At 41.6% G+C, this 17701-nt stretch overlaps 1 protein-coding gene across 2 annotated transcripts in view; it reads right to left on the minus strand.

The window, feature by feature from the left end:
- The window catches only part of mcm3ap (minichromosome maintenance complex component 3 associated protein), a 56088-nt gene that overhangs the window by 33023 nt on the left and 5364 nt on the right, over positions 1-17701 (minus strand). The window contains exons 3-14 of one of the 2 annotated variants that reach the window (XM_080423122.1): positions 15559-15674; positions 15350-15412; positions 13468-13504; positions 13222-13395; positions 11340-12261; positions 10000-10327; positions 9422-9650; positions 7099-7346; positions 6113-6194; positions 5369-5510; positions 3669-3880; positions 160-299 (exon numbers count right to left, since the gene is read on the minus strand). In XM_080423122.1, the coding sequence (XP_080279248.1) occupies positions 160-299; positions 3669-3880; positions 5369-5510; positions 6113-6194; positions 7099-7346; positions 9422-9650; positions 10000-10327; positions 11340-12261; positions 13222-13395; positions 13468-13504; positions 15350-15412; positions 15559-15674 (2693 nt within the window). Of the gene's footprint in view, positions 1-159; positions 300-3668; positions 3881-5368; positions 5511-6112; positions 6195-7098; positions 7347-9421; positions 9651-9999; positions 10328-11339; positions 12262-13221; positions 13505-15349; positions 15413-15558; positions 15675-17701 lie in introns of both variants that reach the window. The other variant, XM_080423121.1, reaches the window with a different exon arrangement.

Below are 17701 nucleotides of genomic sequence, written 5' to 3' on the forward strand. Positions count from 1 at the left end.
ATTAGCAACCATCAGGGGATGGATCATACTGGAGATAAATATTCTGTGACTCCTTGAAAAGGTTATAAAACACAAAAATCGCTGGCAGTGGGTGAGTTTATTAATGTATATACTCTGGCAGTTAAAGAGTTATGGAATTTAGGGACATGAGGACATTACCATCTCGGTGTCAGGGAGGACCTCGAAGGCACTGAGCTGGTTGCGTGTTTCCCTCATGTAACGTTCTTTCTCTGGACACATGTCAGGACACGTCCCCACAAACACCTTGGACATGTCCAGGTCCGTCCTCTTAGGACGACCTGCAATGCAACAAACACACAATTTATTTTAGACTAATGATAGATTCTTGGTTTACCTATGATAATAGATGACTATTTCTATGCATTTGATGTATTACCTCGTGTTTACCTTGCTTACTATAAGTCGCTCTCGATAAAGAGTGTCTGCTAAATGCCTAAATTGTAAAGGAACACTTCACACATTTTCAACCTAATCTTCACATAATTGGTCCTCACTCATGCTCGTTATTGCGAACGCGGCGGCTCCGACCAAGTGGAGCTTACTATATAACCGTGCTCGGGTTGTGTGTGTGTGTGAGTGTGTCTCTGTGTTCATGCACTGCCTGTGTGTAGCCGCCAGAGTGCGCCAGAGTGCAGGAATTTAGACAATGCTCTGATAAAAATGCACAACATCCTGCAAAACACACACACACACAATGTCAATGTTCTCTCCCCATCACGGTCAAATAACACGGATTACAAGTCCGTAAATACACAATATTTTCGAGCTGCGTTCGCTTCCAGCGTTCGCGCGTCTTACTTGTAAGATAACACCATTTCTGTCTTTTCATTTTGTGTCTTAGAGGAGGGCTGTGGACAGTTCAGAAACCCGCCTACCAGTGACATCATTGGTACTCAGGTTTGGTCAATTCAAAGAAGATAAACATTTGTTATACTATATTTTGTATTAATGCGAGAACAATGGCTTTCATTATAGCTAAAACGCTCCAGGACTAGAAAGTCTGTGTTCAAACGTTCAAATTAAAATTAAATTAAAATGGAGTGGCATCATGTCCGCCCTGGAATCAGTTCAAAGCGTGCTGCATTTGTTTTGGGGCGAGATTATATTTATACAGGCTTAGGGGTGTTTGATATTGAAAAATATACTATCACGATATTTTTCAAGAAATATCACGATAGACGATATATATCACCATAATTGTTTTATGTTCGTTTTTAGGATTATTATTATTTTATGATTATTAATAACATATATGATGATTAATTATAATATATATTTATAACATTTTTATAAGATATGATCATGGGGCACGAATAATCATTATATTATATAATATAATGAATCATATCTTATTAATTAATGTGTTCACAGATAGACAGGCTACATAAAGATAGATAGATGGATATAATATTCGTTTTTATGCTGCTGATAGATAGATATAATATTCGTTTTTATGCTGCTGATAGATAGATATAATATTAGTTTTTATGCTGCTGATAGATAGATATAGATATAATATTTGTTTTTATGCTGCTGATAGATAGATATATAGATATAATATTAGTTTTTATGTTGCTGATAGATAGATAGATAGATGTAGATATAATATTCGTTTTTTATGCTGCTGATAGATATAATATTAGTTTTTATGCTGCTGATAGATAGATAATCTATTCCTTTTTATCCAGCTGTTGCATCATGTGACATTCAGTGTAGGCTGCTTGATGGTGAGTTATTAGTGTAACAGACTGCTTCAGACAGAACATCTGACAGTCAGTGGTGGAATGTAACTAAGTACATGTACTTAAGGGATATTTCACTTTCAAAAAAACTTTTGGTAATTTTATCGTCTACTCAGGCCGTTGAGAACCCCCCAGACAGTTTTTAAGTTGCTCAATTCAGTATATAGATATTTGATATTCATTTAATCAGACACACCCCCTTCCTATACAAACCCATTGTAACTTCAAACTCCATTTTAACCATGTTAGATTAATCAAAAACACCCGTCCTTGGTTCTGGTGACTCATACCCCCCCCCCCCCTAATACGCGAGGGGGCCGTGTTTTTTCAATTACTTTTTTCATTTATTTGTAATATTTTTTGGGGAAAAGGAAAAAAATAAAATACAATAAAAAAATAAAATAAAATAAATGAAAAAAATGATCGGAAAAACACGGCCCCCTCACGCATTAGGAGGGCAGGTTGAGTCACCAGAACCAAGGACGGGTGTTTTTGATGAATCTAACATGGTTAAAATGAAGTTTGAAATTACAATGGGTTTGTATAGGAAGCCTGTGTCTGTTAAAATGAATATCAAATATCTAAATACTGAATCAATCAACTTAAAAACTGTCTGGGGGGTTCACAAAGGCCTGAGTAGATGATAAAATGACCAAAAGTTTTTTTGAAAGTGAAATATCCCTTTAAGTACAAATTTGAAGAATTTTCACTTTACTGGATTATCTTACATTTTCAGTACTTTTACTTCTACTCCACTACACCTCAGAGGCAAATATTGTTCTTTTACTCCACTACAATTTAGTTACTTTGTAGATTTGTATTATTACAAAACACGCATTAACCACTTTATCCCTATATATACTTCGGCTATTTGAAAATAGCCGATCTACAAGCTCACAACGCGTCGCTTTGCGACCCGTTGTGAGCTTGTGAGTATTTCTGCATTGCAGTACTGATACTTTTACTTAAGTACTTTTTCCACCACTGGAAAAGTACAGGTCACACAATGGATCATTGATATGCATATGCATCCAGCCAGGTCGGTCATTCCTATGTTAATTCATGGTGTTGATAAGCTTTTGTAAGCGAGGTACGAATTGTTGTTTTTAATCGATACACGATGTCCGTCGATCCATGAGCGTGCGTGCACTCTTTATGCGGGGACACCTTCGCTGTTTCACCCGCGTTTGGTTAAAAGTTATATCGAGTGACGTTCGAACATTGCAAACTTTGCAATTAACTTTAGTTTGCACCGTGTCGGTTTTGGAATATCCAAATGAGCCTGACTCTCTCTCCGTCCATTACTGCTGTTGTGCAGACTGACAACAAAAGCGACGTTCCCCTCGCAGTCGCTGCCAAGAAGAAAGGGGGCGGGGACTTTGGGAGCCTGTGTGATGAACACAACAGATCTTCAAGCAATCAATGCGGTCCGGACGTGCGGTCGAGACGCGTTGTTAGCTTGTAGATCTGCTATTTTTGGCAAACAAAACCGTCGTACTACAGAAGTATAAATTAAGGTATAGAACTGCAAATCATAGAATGTGAGTGTGTGTGTGTGTGTGTGTGTGTGTGCGGACGAGGACAAAAGTGTGCACGGGGACAAGTGTGTGCACGGGGACAAGTGTGTGCACGAGGACCTGTGTGTGCACGAGGACAAGTGTGTGCATGAGGACAAGTGTGTGCGTCCGTGTTCATTTTGTTGACTAAAACTATGACGAAAATAAAAACGAAATAAAAAAGAAATAAAAACTAAGCTATGATGACTAAACCTACATCCAAATTTGTAGTAAAATTAACACTGGTGTGTGTGTGTGTGTGTGTGTGTGTGTGTGTGTGTGTGTGTGTGTGTGTGTGTGTGTGGGCGTGCATGTGCATGTGCACATGAGGACGTGCACATGACGTCACCTTGACGCAGAATCTTGTCCTTCTGCTCCAGGAGGCGGAACTTCTCTTCGGCGGTCTCGGACAGCTGGCCAATCAGGTGCATGATGGAGGAGGGGACGGGACGCTCGGAGGCGGAGCTGGACGGGACATCCGGGCTTGGCTCCTCCCTCTGCTGACTGTCACTGTCCATCTGCAGGGCCTTAGCTGCCGCTGGCTTCTTGACCGGCGGAGAACTGACAGACACACACACACACATTAATCCATTAAAACCGGGAAAGCATCGTGTAATTTTTTCGCTATATAGCAACATACGTTTTTCAGAAAACTAAGGATTTAGAACAGTGGTTCTCAAAAATAGCAGATATACAAGCTTACAGCCCGTCACTTCGTGCTGCACTTCAAGCTTGTACATCTGCAATTTTTGAACATTCTAGAAAAAAGGGTTTGAAACATTGTTATTTAATTTTTTTACACAAATCTTCTCTTCTGGGGGTCCCTGGCGCAAAACCTTCTCAGATGGGGGGGTTCGCGGCCAAATTGACAAATTGGCCGAAAGTGACAAAAATAGCCGATTTACAAGCTCAAAACGCGTCGCAGTGCGAAACGTTCTGAGCTTGTAGATCTGCGATTGTTGTTATTTTTTAATCGGAATCCAGAATTGTGTATGCATTTAGTTATACTTATGTTAAAGGAGAATACCGGACAAATTAAGTGTTGTCTTTGATGTCTCGTTACTCACCTACCGACGTGAAAAGTGGCGTTCTTTTTTTCCATAGATTCCCGAACGACTTAACACTGGTTGCTTGTTTCCAGAACCTGGCAACACGAGTTGCCAGGTTCTGGAAAGAAACAAGCATCCAGTGTTAAATCGTTCGCCATTAACGGTGGGCTCGCTGGAATTTTCAGCGCATGTTTGACTATCATGAGACTCCACAATGACTAGCAGTAGAGAAAAAAACAACTTTGGATCGGTTATAATAGACGAATCTCCCTAACCCACGCGCTCCCATTATGACAACGGAGGGGGTTTAAAAAATGACGACAGGGGAATCTATGGAAAAAAAAGAACGCCACTTTTCACGTCGGTAGGTGAGTAACGAGACATCAAAGACAACACTTAATTTGTCCGGTATTCTCCTTTAACTTTATGAACTTAAATACAAATACATTGGACATGAAAAAGACAATAGAATTTTAATACTAGTCATTAAGCTACTAATATAGACTGAAGTAATTAAAACGGGTCATGTTTTCATGTTTGGGATTGTAGCTGAAATCAATAATATATCAGTATATCGATATTAACCTGCGGGCCGCATTAACCCATTAACTGCCAGAGGTATTTTCATATTTTTTTAGCCAGTGCCAGAGTTTTTCATTGAAAAAAAAAAAGTACTCAGGAGCCGAGATACAGAATTTTTAAGTTTTAAGTTAACAAGGAAGTGGATAGGAGTCTAGATCTTTGAAAAATCATATCTCATTGGTCTTTGGGTCAAAAAAAAAAAAAAAAAAAAAAGAAAAATTAGTTCACGTAGATCTACGCGATTGGCACGTGGCGGCTTTAAATAGGTTCGCGTAGATCTACGTGATTGGCAGTGAATCAGTTAAGTGAAGGTGGGGGCCGCATGTGACCCCCGGGCCGCCAGTTGCCCATGTATGATATACGGTAACTCTGCCGGGTGAAGGTGATTTAAGGATAAAGGTCAAATGTTAAAGGTTACCTGCGGGTAAAGGTGCCACTGACAGGTGGAACTCTAGGTGGTGCCGTTGGTCTTCTGACTGGAGATGAGGATGCGGAGCTCTGGGCCTTCATCTCCCCCTCCTCCCTCTTTGGGGGGGGTCTCTTCCCCTTCTCAGCTGGACCTAATTAAAATGTATTACATTGTATTACAATTCTAACCATTAAAGGAGCACTTCACCCATTTCCAACCTCAATAATGCTCATTATATGGTACCAATTCTTTCTACTTGCTCTGTTTTTCAGAGGTGGGTTGAGGACAGTTCAGAAACCCGCCTACCAGTGACATCATCGATGGGGAATCCAAGCTAATAGAAACTGCAGGCTTTCTCTTCCTGGAAAGTTGCATACATTTAAATAAATAAAAAAGGGGGGGGGAATTTAAATCTTGTTTGAAATGACCAAACCTGCCTACCGATGGTCACTGGTAGGTGGGTTTCTGAACAATGAGACACCGAGTGAGTAGACAAAAATCATGGTACCATATTATAATGAGCATTAGATAGGTTGAAAACAGGTGACGAGGTACTTTAATTATGACTGTGTTTATAACTTGATTTTTTTGTATTGTCCCTGTCAAATAAACAAAAACAAAAAAAAATATTTTTAAAATGAATTCTAATACTAATTTTCATATTCGAATATACATATTTTCCCCATATTCGAGGAATATTCGAATATGGGGAAAATGGGGAATATGGGTGTGTATTTATGCATTCATATTTACTCTGTTTTTTCTTCTGCCAGAACATGCAGAGTTCGTGTCGGTGGAAGTTTTTGCCCTTTCTCTTTGCCTTGAACGCAGATTCCTGAAGGAGACAATTCAAACATGTCACTGTCAATGTCTGTTTATGTATAATATAAATGTAAATGTCTATTTATAAGCATCACTACACAGTGTCATGCATGCATCATTTATTGTGTTTTAACGAGAAATTATCAACTTATACTGTCATACAAGCGATTACATGACACATACAACATGACTATATTCTGTCATACAACTGTGATCCTGGTGAAAATGCATTCTACTATGCTGCCTTCACCATGTGGAATGACCTTCCAACAGACATTTAAGTTCTTAAAACTGACCTAAAATCATGGCTGAACTCGAATTACAACTGGTCTTAGATTCCGACCCCCACCAACTTGCCCCATTGCCCCCTCCCCTACCGTCAATTCCTGCAACTCAATTCAGAGGGTGCGCCCTTCAAAGTGCGGTGCCTAGGTAGGGTGGGTAGGGCGCTACCCTCCGAAGGGCGCGTAGGGCACAAGCTCTGCATGTGAAATTATTTGAATTTTTCTATTTTTAAAAAGTCGTGATTTTCTTTTGCAAATCTTTGAATACAGTGTACATATTTTTAAAGCAAACATTTTTTCTACAAATTGATTCTATAAATGTCTTCTAAATCTTCTATAAAACGTGTGTTGCTATAATATCAGTGGTTCTATATGTATTTGGCCGCGAACTCCCATCTCAAAATATTTTGTTCCAGGGACCCCTCCAGAAGCAACGATTTGAGTCTTTGAATTTTTCCGATTCTACCGGACCCCCGTGCGTGTTATGAGCCGATCTCTGTGAGGAAGGAGGTCACATAGAATATTCAATGATTTTTCAAAGGTACAGTAAAATCGCCGTTTTTGCTGGCAAGGGGACGGTAGACGGATTAATTAATTCCTGGCAGTGAATGAGTTAATAGTGAATAAACTCACGTGGTCGTGGAAGTGCACGATGGCCAGCTTCTTGTGTGGACGGCAGTATACCATCTTAACGGCTCCATACTGGCTGAAGTGTTTGGTTAGAAGGTCTTTTTTGTTGAGTTGTGGCGGAACGTTCTTACACTGCAGCACCATCAGATCTTTGATTTCACTGGGCGACAGACTTTCTGAGCTATCCACCCGCTGGTTGCGCCTGGCCGGGGTCGTGGCTTCAGGCTCCGCCTCCACGGCTTTAGCTGAATCTGGGTGGTGGACAATAAAAAACAAAACAAATAAATACAATGATAATAGGTCTGTACTGATTTTAAATATATATATATTTAAGAAAAAAACATGTATATTATCAAATGAAGCTTTCAATCATCAAAAACACTCCATTTCAATAGTGATCAACTTTCTTTATTAAATATATAATAATGCTTTTTTTTTAATTAAATTTACTCATGAACAATTAATAGTATAATACTATATAAAAAAGAAATGTCCCTGAAGGGGCCACAGGCACACCATTGCTCCAATTCACACTGAACTTGACATTAACACAGTTCAGGGGTCTGCCATGACAATAGAGCATCGCAGTTCCCGCCCACTTCCTGGTTTTTCCTGGTGCCGGAAGGAAAAACTCAATGCATTTTTCCCATTGACATTTCCAAAAATATTTATATCAATTAATTTAAGCCTAGAATCAAGCCATCCAGGGTCCTGGTGAATCATGACCATAAAACGTTTTTTTCTGAGATTTATTTTATTTTATATTTAATTATATGATATACTATATTTAATAAATACCCTTTGTTTTGCCGTTTAAAAAAAAAAAATATCACAGAATCAAACGTTTTATGGTCATGATTCACCAGGACCCTGGATGGCTTGATTCTAGGCTTAAATTAAGTGATATAAATATTTTTGGAAATGTCAATGGGAAAAATGCATTGAGTATTTTGCGGTGGAACCCGGAAGGGGCGGGAACTGCGATGCTCTATAGTCACACCAGGGGCCAAAACTACACTGATGCTCTAATCCGCACAACAATTGTAACAAACATTGTTCAGGGGTCCTTGCTTACTGTTACTACTCTGGATTAACTCATTCCCTGCCTAGGACGTAAAAAACGTAATTTTTTCCAATTACCAAACCTGGCTAGGACGTAAAAAACGTAATTTTGAAAAAGATTTTTTTTAAACAAGATCTCACGTTCCTTCATCTCTCGCAGTGACACATTTCATTGTAGCACACCCGGATACGGAAATACGTCAAATCGAGGATTTTCGGTTCCGTCCGCTTCCTGTTTAGGTCCCGCCCTAAAACGGTCTTTTCTCGGCTTTGCATTTCTCCGCCGTGGAATGCTGTTTAGCGACGCTGTTTTGAAACTGCTACTACTGCAAAATGGAATGTCGCCGATTGAAAATGTCTAATCTGGGCCACTCACACAACTACCCTACTGTGTGTCTACAAACAGTTGAACACGCGATCATAAGGGATTTAGCGAGGTCTGTGGCGAGGTGGAAAAAGTAAGTGAGTTTTCCGTTTACATAGCGAAACATGGTGTTTTTACACTGGGCTGGAGGAGAGAGACTCCGCCCCGATCGGAATGTTTGTTGTTGGAGCGGCGTGCACGACTCGCCTGTGTGTGTGCGATTGCACTTGCGATCATAATGAAAAAAAAATGTGTGAATGTTTTAAAGTTATAAAAAACTGCTAAATGCCTAAACCGTAAACTGGTCTCTCCCATGACAGTAGCCACACAAAAGGAAAAAGAAAACTATATGTCACACATAGGGGGCACTACAGCAGCGTTTAAACTCGCATTCATTTTGAAGTTTGAAACAGCCTCACAATAAATCAGAAGGTCCCTTCAGGCTATGGAATGATGGAATCTCACTCACTGCAGCCGTGTGTAGCAGAGTGCTAGTGTTTGTAGCCTGCAGGCTGTCGCTGACCAAGGGAGAGATATTGGCCTTTTAGGGACTTTTGATATAAAAATAACATGGATTTTTTTTCTATATCTATAGTTAGGTATGTCCATATTATGACCACGGATATGCTCTAATATAAGTGTGAAAAACATTTTTCATTTCACTACGTCTAACACTTCATATGGTCAGAACTTGGTGACCATTTCTCTGATAAGCGAAATATAGGATTGGATTTAGCAGCCTGAAAAACTAGTTTAATAAAATATATAGAAACTATTTATTTTATTGTATTTGTATAAATAAAGTAAACCACCTGTCTCCAGCACCTATCTGGTATGATTGTATTTAATAAAATAAACAGAAGGTATTTATTTGATATATTTTTGATAAAATAAACCCACCCGTCTCCAGCTCTCTCTCCAGCACCTCTCTGGTGGGAGCCTGGGACCTGCAGGGAGCTGGCGCCCCCAGTTGGCCACCCTGAGCTGGGCTGTCCGTCCACTCTGCTGCCTGGCTCGTGGGCTGCTGGTTGTCCCTCGCCGGCTCACGTCTGGCCTCCTTCATGAGGCCGCTCAGCGCCCGGCCGAACAGGCCGCCCACGGGGCCCCGAGACCGCAAAAGGGGTCTCTTCTGTCAACCAGAGGCAACCATGAAGGCATTTAGACACTCTTATCCAGAATGACTTACAATAAACAAGGTAAACACGTGACGTTATGTGGAACACCACTCACTCACCCATGGAAAAACTAAACAAGGCCCACTGCCTCTATCTAGTGGCGTTACAAAGATATAGCACCCTCTTACGACATTAACCTGGCTGGAGCCTTTTTTCCAGGCGCGCCCCCTTTCTACAGCCACACCCCCTTTCCTGTAGGGGTATAAATATGAATGGAAGTGCACGCCCCTTTTTCCGCGGGCCGTCTACTGGGACGGAGACAGATCTCTGTCCAAAAAGAATCATCTCTACCATAAAGCAGACCTGTGGTTGTCTTGGTGACTCTCCTTCCGTTGGGGTGTTCTCCTCCTCGTTGGCCCTCTCTGAACCGTCTGCACCCACTGGACTCTCCTTCCGCTTGGTGCCTTTGCTCGGCCGCGTTGCGAAGGGGTTTGATTCCACCGTGGCCTCCTTGTTGCTTGGCCGCGTTGCGAAGGGGTTAGATTCCCCCGTGACCTCCGCCGTGTCAGCGGCGCTCCTCTCCTCTGTGCTGACGTCTTTAGCTTTGGGGTCGCCGAACGCAGAGGCCTGACCGAAGCCGCTCGCCCCGAACAACGGAGCTATCTGTGGCTGGAGCACTTTGGCTGAAAAGCTGAGGGAAGACGTGGCAAGTGTATTTTCAAATTTTACTATTTTATGTTATTAATTAGTATTTTGTATAATTACTATAACGTTTATTTAACACATTTCAACAGCAAGGCAGGGCTTTACATCAAACATTAAGCAAAGGAAGGTTATATAAAAAGGACTTTACAATTCAGCTAAAAGGAAGAGGAGAAAAAAAAGTTAAAAACTATCTACTTAATAGGAAACACCAGAGCAAAAAATACATCCACACCCAGTTTGAGTAAGCGGTGCCTACTCTGACGAGTGTACACTGTTATCCAGACGGCACTACTCTGTTGTTTGACGAGTGTGTGCTGGTATTCAGACGGTACTACTCTATTTGATGTGCGGCCACTGGTATTCAAACGGTACTAGTCTATATGATGTGTGGGGGGCTGGTAAAGTCAAAAATTAAGTTTACAAAAGTAAAATGTCAGTGCAGAAGAATCATTCAAAAGAAATCTCCATAAAAGGCAGCGGCAAATGCATGATTTCAAACAACGGCAGTGCTGTGCCAAGGACCGCCCTTACCTTCTTCCGATTGGTTGAAATAAAATAACACTACTGCCCGTTTCTACCAAAAAATAAGCTCTAAATCCCCATTCTGCCATTTTCAGCGGTGGCAGCCGAGATAAGCATTAGACCATCCAGTCACAATGTCATGGGGTCGAATCACTCTCCCAACTTTGTTTTTTGAAACCGCATAATTTCGTGACATTTGGCATAATCTTGCCACTTTAGGCATAGTGAGGTTAGGGTTGGGATAAGCATAGTTTTTGAGAGGTTAGGGTTAAGGTTAGGTTCAGGCGTAATTTCGCCACATTAGGCATATTTTCAAAAAGACGCATGGCAGAAGTCTCACAAGGCACAACTGCCAATCAAAGTGACTACTGGCCAATCACAGCGTGTCCTTTCTGGGACTTGGCACAACACTGTCGTACATTGTAATAACGCGTCGCGCGTCAAACAGAAAGGTTTTTTAGTTGTAGCTTTCAGACCTGAATGTAGACGGGGTGGTGGGCTGGGTGGAGGTGGGTTCAGTGTTGGTGCTACAGGGTGCAGCTGGCTGGGAAAAGGTGAACTGCAGCGCAGAGCCGCTGCTGGAGGTGGTGGAGGGCTGAGGTTCTTTCTGGGTGGAGATATTAGCAGGCTGGGAGAAGCTGAAACCCAGGGGAGGAGCGCTGCTCTCCATGCCACCAGAAGAGACGCTGTGGGACGGCTCAGACCCAGCACTGGGTTCTGGGTTGTTGGCCGGCGGTTCAGGGCTGGCGCTGAATATGGGCTTAAAGAGCACCTCGTTGGAGGGCTTGAAACTGAACTGGGAGATGCCTTTGGTTTGGCTCGGACCCTGAGCCGTTGAGCCGAACACCCCAGAGGAGGCTGCACCCTGAACCGCTGTGCCGCCGAACACCCCAGTGGATGCACCCTGAGCAGTTGAGCCGAACACCCCAGAGGAGGATGCACCCTGAGCCGTTGAGCCGAACACCCCAGAGGAGGATGCACCCTGAGCCGTTGAGCCGAACACCCCAGAGGAGGATGCACCTTGAGCCGTTGAGCCGAACACACCAGAGGAGGCTAATGCAACCTGAGCCGTGGAGCCAAACATCCCAGAGGAGGATGATGCAACCTGAGCCGTGGAGCCAAACATGCCAGAGGATGCACCCTGAGCCGTTGAGCCGAATACCCCAGAGGAGGAGGATGCACCCTGAGCCGTTGAGCCGAATACCCCAGAGGAGGAGGATGCACCCTGAGCCGTTGAGCCGAATACCCCAGAGGAGGATGCAGCCTGAGCCGTTGAGCCGAATACCCCAGAGGAGGATGCACCCTGAGCCGTTGAGCCAAACACACCAGAGGAGGAGCTGGTGGACAGAGGCTGGCCGAAGGGGGTGTGTCCAAAGGAGCCTGTGGTGGAGGTGGAACCTGTGGACAACGTTACGATTTGATCATTCTGGTTCTGATTGATTTCAGTTCCATGATGGGAAAACATTATTATTATTATTTTTTTAAAGGAATAGTTCACCTAAGAAATGACCAAAGAATATTTTTATCGTTTACCGATCCAGTGTTGCCTTTGACTCGCGCAGAGTTTTAGTTTGTCTTCTTCTTGGGTGATATTTTGGAAGGTTTCTCAGTGGTTTTCCACCAGTTGGCGCCGTTGTCAACCGTATGAATGATGCTTTCACTGCCAGATGACGGCAGACCCAGAATTGACCCGGAAGTAAAAAAAATAACGGGTCGTTTACATCCTGTTTATTTGCTGTGGGAAAATGCCAATATCTCCGTTCCTCTTGCTTTACAGCAAAACAAGCAGGATTCAAACGACCACAGCTGTGCAGTGGATTGCCCCGTGCGGATATATATATTTTTTCCTCAACTACGACAACCCTGTGCGTGCAATGAGGCCATGTCTATGAGGACAGAGGTCACGGAGAATATTCCATGATTTTTCAAAGGTACAGTAAAATCGCTCTTTTTCTCTGGCAGTGCTGGCACACTATTACACTCTGGCAGTCAAAGAGTTATTGAATGTTTACAAACTAAAACTCTATGTGAGTCAAAGACAACACAGAGTAGGTAAGCGTAAGCGTCATTTCTTCTGTGAACTATTCCTTTAAGCGTCAACTGAAATACATTGTATTAATTTACTATTACTAGTACACACTATGGATATTAGTAGTAGCTTAATTACAGCCGTTTAAATGAACCAAACATCCATTATCTGTCGGGTTATCACAAGTCCATCCTTTTCAGGTGGACCGACCGAGACCTGTGGCAATTGAAACCGATCCGACCCGTGCCCGAGGGACAAATCAATATTTTGGACCCGACCCGGTTCTCGATTTGTTTTTTGTGCTACCCTGTACTCTGTATCCAGCCTACCGGTCGTTGTGTGGGAGACAGCAGACGAGAGGCTGAATCCTGAAGGCTGCTGCTGCTGACTGAAGCCTGGAGGAGGCTGATGACCGAACGCACTCTGCTGACCTGGAGGAGGCTGATGACCAAACGCTGGCTGCTGACCTGGTGGAGGTTGATGACCAAACGCTGGCTGCTGACCTGGAGGAGGTTGATGACCAAACGCTGGCTGCTGACCAGGAGGAGGTTGATGACCGAATGCTGACTGCTGACCGAAGGCTGGAGTCTGTCCAAACACAGCTCCACTTACCTGGACGGAGGGGCATCAGCATATTATAGCCCACAATTAATTGTCGTGAACAAATAAATGCCATTAATTATTTAATAGTGTTTTCAGCGTAACAAATTAGGACCTCTGTTAGCCCAGGGATAAAATAACTAATCTCACAAGTTTTTTGTCAGACAATTAAAGTCTCAATCTGTGATTTTTAGAGATGCACGATATTTAATCCGATAATATGCAGGGTCATATCGGTCGATACCGATATATTACATTATTATATATGATATTTACATTGCGCTCATTGCAGATTTTTTTTATTTTCCATTTTCTAAGCCATTAACACATTGACCGCCAGAGGTTAATCTCATAATGTACTCACCAGTGCCAACGTTTTATTGTTGTTTTTTGTTTTTTTCAGGTCGCCATAGGCCCCGTTAAAATCCTTTAGATTGCGCGATCCACTGTTTGTAAACAACGGGCACATGTCCTGGTGTCTACTCGTCGAGACCGCGTGTCAAACGGAGCCGCCATGTTTGAGTTCTGATCGTTTATGTTAACATGGGAAATGCGAGGATGAAAAACTACATGTTTACAGGGGCTTTTACAGGGGTTTTTGTGTACGACTTAGAATGGAGACAGACGGGAAACAAAAAACGAGATCGCACTTCCGGTCGACATCGGGTGGTGTTACACTGAAAATGGTCCCCCTAGAAAATTGAAAAAAAAAAAAATTTCGAGAAAAAGCACCACAGCCCGTAGGCTACGGGATCGGCGCTTAACCGTTGGATTTAACGGCCCGTAGAACTACGGGCCCGGCGGTAAATGTGTTAACGGTCACATTTTTATTGCGTCAATATTGGTGAAATATCCGTCACTATCGGTGATATATCGGTCAATATCGGGGAAATATCGGTGAAAAAATATCGGTCAATATCGGTGAAAGAATATCGGAATTATTTTTACATCGGTTAGACATCGATATTGCATTTGTTATGAAATATCGGTTGATATCGATATACAACCGATAATATCGTGCATTACTAGTGATTTTTGAAGCAGCATGAAATTCAATATGCTTCTAAGCACGTATTCTATTTTTAATAACTAGTCCATACCCGGTCGACGCATCCGTGAGGGGATATGCGCACATGATCTGGCAACCCGGGATTCATCCCAAAGCTTGCAGGGCCATCCCACAGCTGGGCAGCCGTAACAGCGACATTCTTTTACATAAAAACGCGAACAAACAGCTGACAGTTGGGGACATCGAAAAACGGGCTTCGCAGTTCCGTGCACATGGTAGTGGTCAACAATTTTGGTCTCACCACCACCCTACCTACCTCACAGAGCTTTGTCAAATTATAGGAGGATAATAATAATTATTAATAATAATAATTATTATTATTATTATTAATAATAATGCTTCTAAACATGTAATGAATTATATTGCTAGTTAACGAGCAGATGTTACAAATAACTTAAATATACAAAGAAATGGCTATGACCACTACCAATAATTACATTAAATAATATGGACAAAACAGGCCATATTAAATATCGTTTTGAAAACTGCATAAATAACCAATCCAAGCGACGCATTGTGAGTTTGAATATATTGTTGCTTTATCACCAGAATAATTAATACAGATGAATGGAAACCATTCTGACAATTATGCAAAAAATAATTGTGATTATCTGAAATAATGAACAACAATAACTGTGATATCACATAATTAATAAAAATAACTGATTATCTGAAAAATTGATAAAAAATAACTGATTATCTCAAATAATTAGAATCAGACTATTATGCAATGAAAAAAGTCAGGATCCACTGACCTGTCCAATTATTATTATTATAATGATACTGACCTGTCCAAAAGCTGGTGCGCTGCCACTGCCGGCCCCGAACATGGAGCTGCTCTGACCGAACGCCTGGAATGGAATGGAATGGAATAGAACATTGATCTTGTGGGGGGATTCAGTCTCCAGAGACCACACAGGAGTTAAAGTTACAGATACAGAGTAAGAAAACGTCCTGTACGGGAATAATAACATCACAATACTGAAGCATAACCTGCCTGGCTCATTGGGGTTGCCGGTTCAGATCCCGGCTGTCCAAACACCGAGCTCTGTCCCAGGGAGGCCGTCTGTCCAAAAGACGGAGTCTGTCCAAACATGGTGCTTCCAGCTGGGCCTGTGTCACCATGGAGACCATTTATCACACCATTCATTGTCACACAAACTACTGCAATTAACCATTTAATAATACAAACAATTGCAATTAACCATTTAATAGAGTTTTTGGTGTTTGAATATTGGAACATATTATATTATATTATTTTTGTTTTCCTTTTTAGGATTTGTAAAAAAAAAACTAAAAAACTGGTACCAATAATTTAAATAAATAGTGTACCTAAATGAACAATAATAATAATAATTTAAATAAATATTGTACCATGACCAAAACAATATCTAAATAAAAATAATAACAATAATGTAAATAAATTAGGTTTTTCTCCCTTTTTTTAATGAAGCCAGCCCTCTACAATATCCATTGGCTCATGGAGGCTTAATCTTTTCACGTACAAACTTCTCCTCAACTGGGACTTCAGATAATGACCATAGATTGTGTGTAGAACGTTTCACACAAACTGCTCAAAATGGCGGAAAATCTAAGGGCGGAGCTTACTGGTCAAAGAGATGTGTTGCTCATGAGTCAAGGCACATGTGTAAGCAGGTTGCATGGCTTTAGGCCAAACGAGGCATGACCTATGCCTGTTCAAAGTTTTCATTTTCAAATGATTGCTATAGTGCTCCCCCTTTGGCCAATTGGAGTAAGATTGGTTTCAGTGATATTTATTGCAAAGTTTCATAAAAAATATGACTCTGTATTTATGTGTTAGGGGCAGAAGAATACTTTTCATAAAACTGCAATATTCATTGACTCATTAAAGCTTCAGTTTTTAACTTAAAAACAAAAACTCAACATTTTCTTTAGATATTGGTCCAAAGTTCATGAGTAGAAAGTTTTGTGCACATTGCTCAAAGATCCCAGAAGTAGATCGACATATACTTTAAAATGGTGGGAGATCTAAGGGTCAGAGTTCAAAGGTCACACAGACAAAGTTGTTCATCATGAGGAGACGTATGTGTAATGAAGTTTCATGGATGCACGATAAACAGGACATGAGTTATACCTGTTCAAAGTTTGCATTTTTCAATTGAGTGCTATAGCGCCACCCTTTGGCCAATGATTGTGAATGTGATGTGTCCGTAGGTTTTCATGACCCTCTACCATACTACAGAGTGTCATAAAAACCGACTGCACGGTTTGGCCTGGAGTGGCGGCAGAAGAACACTAAGAATACAATTTTAACTGTTCATATCATTCCAAATGGTGGGAGATCTAAAGGTCAGAGGTCAAAAGTCAGACCGTGCAAGTTGTTTGGCATGAGGAGACGCATATGTGCATTGTATCATGGCAATAGCTCAAACAGGGCATGAGTTATACCTGTTCAAAGTTTTGCATTCAGTTGATCGCTATAGCGCCACCCTTTGGCCAATGGTTGTGGGTTTCGTGTGTTTGCAACTTGCCATAGCCCTATACCATATTGCCAAGTTTCGTAAAAAAACAACTGCACTGTTAGGATAATACGGCAATTATGCATAAAACGGCATAATAATAATAATAATAAAAGGCAGAATTTCAAGAAGTAACCAAAGGCACTACGGCCTTGGCCCCTTAATAATAATAAGGAAAAAAAAGGGAAAATATTATACTGTGTCCAAAACAGGCATGATATTACTTACATAATTTACTTTCAGAAATGTTCCAAAATAGCAAAAATAGCAGATCTACAAGCTTGGAACTCGTTCTGATCTTGTAGATCTGCTGTTTTTGCTAGTTCTAACAGATTAATTTGGACAAATGAATGGAAAGAATTGTGAGGATCAGGATATTATATAATAATGGCGACAGACAGACCTCTAGGGATGGGGACCCGGAATCAACTGGGCAATCAATGTGGTTCTCAACCTTTTCAGGCCGTGACCCCCCTAAATTATCATGTTTGAACTGGGGACCACCCAAAATGATCATATTTGAACTGGGGACTCCCCACCCTAACTACTACTTGGAATTGTAAGAGTTGAGGCATTCAATTTTGTTTGACTCAGTTCCACAGATACATAGTGAAAATAGCTCACAACGCCTAGCAACTT

The sequence above is a fragment of the Gymnoscopelus braueri genome (assembly GCF_963280865.1).
Source record: "Gymnoscopelus braueri genome assembly, chromosome: 3".
NCBI lineage: Eukaryota > Metazoa > Chordata > Actinopteri > Myctophiformes > Myctophidae > Gymnoscopelus > Gymnoscopelus braueri.